The sequence below is a fragment of the Asparagus officinalis genome, chromosome 3 (assembly GCF_001876935.1).
Source record: "Asparagus officinalis chromosome 3, Aspof.V1, whole genome shotgun sequence".
Taxonomy (NCBI): Eukaryota; Viridiplantae; Streptophyta; class Magnoliopsida; order Asparagales; family Asparagaceae; genus Asparagus; species Asparagus officinalis.
Window position 1 is genome coordinate 87,913,825 of NC_033796.1, and position 6,158 is coordinate 87,919,982.

Here is a 6,158-nt window from a genome sequence, read left to right on the forward strand (position 1 = left end):
TCTGGAAAAGGAATTTGATCAGTGACATCTTAAGGACAAGAATATGAAAAGCTTGATGTTGATGTCGATAAAAGATGATCTTCTAAATGTTTGAGTGCTGGTACGGGGACCTAAAATATGGGACCAATGGAGGGGACAGGTGAGGTGTCCCCTCCCTCTTGCATAATGAGTTGGCCATGCCAACTCATTATACAATAGGGAGGGAACACATCACCTGTCCCCTCCCTTGGTCCCATATTTTGGGTCCTTAAATCATTTTTCCTAAATGTTTTTGAAACCTATAAGCCAGTATGTAGAAAGCTATCAAGGATAATTATGACACCACAGTTGAGTTGTTGGGATTAATTAATTCATCAGACATTTGTAGGCCATTAAGTGTAAAAACCCATGGTAACAAGAAATATTTTATTACATTTATATATAACTATTCAAAATTTATTTTTGTTTATCTTTTGATGAAAAGTTTGAGGCTTTTTAATTTTTTTTTAAAAGCTATAAAGCAAAAGTGGAAAGAACTCTTGGGAGGTACACTAAAATATTAAGATCTGATAGAGATTGTGAATTTGATTCAAAGGAATTTGATAACTACTGTATTCAGGATGGAATTAAATGGCACACAACAATGCCTTACTTACCACAAAGAAAATAGAATTGCTGAAAGGAAAAAAAACAGAAAATTGATAAATACAAAAACTCTCCGAATCTTTTTTAAGAGAAGCAGTTTTAACTGTGAATATGTTTTAAATAAAATTCCCATTATATCAGTTTGACACCCTTTGTACTTTGGTATTGTTTCGGGAGCCAACAACACGTGAGGGTTTGGTGAAATTTATTCATTAATTTATTTTCGGGAGAGTTTTGCTGAGTGTGTGTATCCGACATTTCCGTTAAGCGCCCGGGCTTTTAGTAGCGGAGCAGTTTTAATTAGTCCGCGGAAACAAGAAGATTGAGAGGAGGTCGCAACAACCAACACCAGCCAATGGCGACGCCGAGAGACCGAGAAAGAGACCGCGAGCTCCTCATCCCGGTCGGCGAAGCCCTCGATGACGTGGCCCCATCCTCGCCGTCCGTCGCCTGCCCTCCCCCTTGCTCCCACCACCACCACCAGCTCACCGGCGTCGAGGTAAAATGATCTTAGATCTTGGTTACCCTTTTCACCAAACACTAGGTATCTTTCGTTGCTTTGTCTCACATTAGTGACATCGTAGCTCTTTTTATGATATTTCTCATGCATGTAGAACGTAGACAACCTTCTGTTTTCAAGATTGATATATATGGAAATGGAAAGATGAAATTTCGTGAAGTTTTGATTAAAAATGGATTCTGTAGATGTTCTCATTCCCAAGCCTTTTTTCCCTCGCATCAAATGCGACGAGGTGTCGCGATTGCCTATACGTTGATGTGAAATTCCGTAGACATGCATTGATGCGAAAGTCCGCGAACAAGAAACATAGAAGGTATAGTTTTACCCGGGGTTTCTCGAAATTGATGTGAAATTTGCATAGAAGGAACCGATCGAGGGTTTTCTAAAAGATAATTTAAGCCTTGAATGAAATGATCAAATTGAGATGGCAAGCTGGTACGATCACGTCAATAGTGGTATATATGTCTACCTAGATGAGAACAACCTGAAAAAGGTGGGGTGTACGTTTTGTAGGGAATTGATCATGATTTGAGGAATGCGAACAAAGTAATTGCGGACGAGCGTTGTGTATACGGGAGGAGCTGATGATCACTGATTGATCTCATTCTCCCCAGAAAGGCAATACGCTAATTAACTTATGAGTTTTCAATTTATCCCACCTGCTTACGTTCGTAGAGATAAATCATTTGCTGAATGCCATTACACCGGCGTAAAAACAATGGACATGTTCTTCTAATATATATACTGACCTTGTATAACTACAACCTGTAATGTAATTAATAGGGTGTTTTAAATTTCATACCGGCACATACAGAGTACTTACACCACATAATTCATCTCCTCCAAAAAGTACATTGTAACCTACAGTTTCAGCAGGCAGCTATTTTATGTTAGAGAGACCTTCGATATGGGCACCCAATATCGAAGACGCCTTGTCATCACGCGATTGACTAGTACAAAATTATGTTTTTCATAATATACCGGAACATCCAATATCAAGACGCCTTGTCATCTAGTATAGCGACCCTTTTGTTCTGTAAGGCTTAATTATTTTTAGATATGAGCAATTTGGCATCAGGTTTCCTAATGTGGAACTGAACTTTGTAAAAGCCTTCTTCATAACTTCCGCCGATTTACAGTTTATAAGATTGTGCTAACGCTTTGTTGCCCCCATTTAACTTAATAACTCTCTAGATGAATTATGAAACACATTTATGTTGTAAGAACTTATACCGAGTTGCAACTAGTATTACTCCATCGATCATATCTGTCTGTTTACCGTTCTGATTATAAGTCAGAGTCCTCTTTTCCTTATTGTATATAAGAAATTCATAACCTCTTTTCCCAATTGTATAGGCATGTTCCAAAGTTATTCGTAGCTGGGCCTCAAAGAAGTTTATGACAGGATGGTAAGTGCTTTGGCGCTCGCGCCTTCCTAAAATTTGGGTTGATGTATGTTCCATGCAGGATTACAATGCTATTTATATAATAATCTATATGCATATATTTTGCGGATGAAATTGCAAACGGATCAGGTCCTACATCATTAAATATAAATTAATCAATGGCATGTTGTTCTTTGCATACAACCTAGTTCATCGCTTACAGGGTGACAAATTGGATTAATCACAATATCAAAAAGTTGTAAGCAAAAGAAATTAAGATTTCCAGCACTTCCTCTTTTAGATATTGTTTATTTATGTAAACCTCACATGCCCCCCTGTTCTAGTAAGAGCAGCCATTCTATAGAATTGACTTAGTATATGAATTTGTAGTAAGTGAATAAGATTTTGAAAAACCAATAAAAAGTCTAGGTGTCCATATCTATGGCTGTATTATAAAAACAGTCAAAAATATAAGTATGAAATGTAAAACATATCACATAAATTTACATGTTCTAATTTCCATATGAACATATAATAATAAAGCGGAAGCAACAAGATAAGATCGATTAATTTACCTCCAGCCATTGCTTTTGAAAACCTCAATAGCACTTTAGAAAGCTCTAATTAATGTTGATGGTTCCAAACCCTCCTTTCACTTTTAGATGGTGTATAAAATATGAGAGTAGATTTGGTGACCTTTCATGAAACACACATTGTCTACTTATACTACTCTAGCCATCATAGAGTAGTGGACAAGATAGTGAAAGAGTGGGTGGTTTCCAAAATGTGGGGGAAGATCATGGGTAGTTGCCTTGATCATTGGCAACTTCCCATTAAATGGATCATTAATTTTCCACACTAAAATAATATAATATATTCCTATAAAAGTGGAAAACGTCTTACATGAAAATGAATTACATTTCTAAATATCAAACCAGAGCCTGCAGTAGCTCCAATCCCTCATGCTAGTCTCTCAATATGATCCTTTACATGAATTGGAATTTTTACATTCAGAAGCTTAGAGTATAAACTGAACTTTAGTGCACGAAAGAGAGTATCAGAATCTCGTGCACGTCCTTGGAAAAGCCTAAGGTTCCTCTCCTACCAGAGCATATAAACTGATGCTGATAAAACCATCCTTTTAAGCTTTGCTTTAAAGTCAGTCCCTCTCAAACTCATACTAAACCAGGTTGAAAGATGATGTCAGCTACACGTCTTCCAATTAAAGCCAACCCAGTCCATTGCTTTATTCCAAAATGTCGATGAGTATTGACAGTCAAAGAATAAGTGTTTGCAGGTTTCTTTTTGATTGATATCAGAACATAGCACACACTGATTTGAATTAAGAATCCTCATTCTGCACAGTCTATCTTGAGTTAACAACCTTGAGATGGAAGCCAACCATAATATGAAGGAATGTTTAGGATAGTGACAACCACCCCAAATAGTTCCTGATATTGCTGTTGAAGGAACCTGCTGGTTTAGTCTCTTATACATAGCAGAAATGCTGAATTTATCTCCAGTGCAGCAATTATTGATGACTGAAAGAAGATTATCAGTATTACCAAACTTCAATGCTAACAAATCCCTAACTTTCAGAATTTGTTTCCACATCCAAGAGTCACTTTCTCTGTTTTGCACTTGCCAAACATTGTTCTGCCGCAAATAGTTTCCATGTATCCATTTAATCCACAGAATGTCCTTCTTATTATGGATCATCCAAAGCAGCTTAGCAGCAGAAGCAAAATTCCAAATTTTTGCTGAATACACCCCCAAACCACCCTGTTTATGATCCTGACAAATTGCAGACCAAGCCACCAAGTGCATTTTATGTCCCCAAAGGAAATCAGCACACATCTTATCTATCTTCTCTAGAACTTTAATTGGTAGAATGTAATTACTTGTCCAAAACATTTGAATCCCCAAGATAACTGACTTTATCAATTGCAGTCTCTCTGCATAAGATAGAGTTTTGTTATTCTGCCAATTTTGAAACTGAGAGGAGATTTTGCTTATAAGAGGAGAACAATCAAGCCAAGATAATCTTTTTGAGATAAGTGGAACTCCCAGATATCTCAATGGTAGAACCCCTTCAGAAAATTTGAGATATGAGCATATTTGAGCTTTTAAAACCTCATCAATACCACTCAAGAATACTGAGCATTTAGCAGGATTTGGTTCCAAACCTGAAACTTGGCTAAACTCCATGAGACACTCATTTAATCTTGTAATTGAACTCATATCTGCTTTACCAAATAGCAGGAGGTCATCTGCAAAAATCAGGTGTGAAATTTTCAATCCATTACATTTAGGATGAAATTTATATAGCCTATCACCCTTGAGAGTATCCAGCTTCCTAGATAAATATTCCATGCCGATTACAAACAGATATGGAGACATAGGATCACCTTGCCTTAATCCTCTAGCACCTTGAAAATATCCATGCAAGGTTCCATTGATTGACAGAGAGTATTTTGGAGTAGAAATACATTCCATTATCCATCCAATCATGTTATCAGGAAAACCCAGCCCTATCAACATACTCCTGAGGAATTTCCAGCTTATTGTGTCAAAAGCTTTCCTAAAATCTATATTTAGAATGCCTCTTGGAGATGTATTTTTCCTAGTGTAATGTTTGATGAGATCATGAGCTAGAAGAATATTGCTAGAAATAAGCCTCCCCTTCACAAATGCACTTTGAGCATCACTAATCAAGTATCCCATGATCTTCTGAATCCTCCTTGAAATGATTTTTGAAATGATTTTGTAAACACAATTACAACAAGCAATTAGCCTAAAATCAGTTGCATTTTGAGGATTGAGCACTTTAGGAATCAGAGTGATAGTTGTGGAATTGAATGTACCCAACAATTTGCCAGAATTAAAGAATTCTTCAATTGCTTCATAAAGTTCCTCTTTAATTATACTCCAAGAAGCTTTGAAGAAATAAGCACTAAAGCCATCAGGTCCAGGACTTTTTTCATTAGGTATGGAGAAAACTGCTTGTTTAATTTCCTCCCTAGTGACAGGAGAGTTGAGCATATTCCTTTGATCAGGTGAGAGCAAAGGGCCATTGGATATAACCTCTGGATCAGGCAGTAAGGTAGATGTTGAAGTACCCAGAAGGTTTTTATAAAAATCCAGGAATTCAGAAACAATATCTGATATCTCTGTTAATCTGTTTCCAGCCCTATCATGCAGAGTCATGATTCTGTTGTGATGCCTTTTATTCTTCATCACAGAGTGAAAGAAATGTGAGCTTTTATCTCCACGAATCCCCTAGTTAATTTTAGCTCTCTGCCTATAGAATGAAGTTTCACAGTCTAGGAGTTTAACTTTATGATGTTATTTATTAGGACAATAGAACTGAGATTTTACTTTAATGTGTTATTTATTGGACATTGAGATTGAGATAATTACTCTCACTTTTTCCAAAATTATCAAACTTCTATACAAAATTTTTGTTCCAACCTCTAAAAAGTACATCATTTTTAACTTTGGGACAGCCATGGATAAAGTGGGATAATTTTGAAGTATTAATTTCTTAAATATCTAATATATATTAATTATATTATAATATATAATATATATTAATTATATTATGTTATAAAATTCTACTATAATGTAAG

At 36.2% G+C, this 6,158-nt stretch overlaps 1 protein-coding gene across 1 annotated transcript in view; it reads left to right on the forward strand.

The window, feature by feature from the left end:
• LOC109832371 (protein LIKE COV 1-like) overlaps positions 957-6,158 on the forward strand; it is a 24,172-nt gene continuing 18,970 nt past the window's right edge. The window contains exons 1-2 of the mRNA XM_020399759.1: positions 957-1,123; positions 2,501-2,553. Coding sequence (XP_020255348.1) covers positions 980-1,123; positions 2,501-2,553 — 197 coding nt within the window. The 5' untranslated portion in view covers positions 957-979. The remainder of the gene's footprint in view (positions 1,124-2,500; positions 2,554-6,158) is intronic.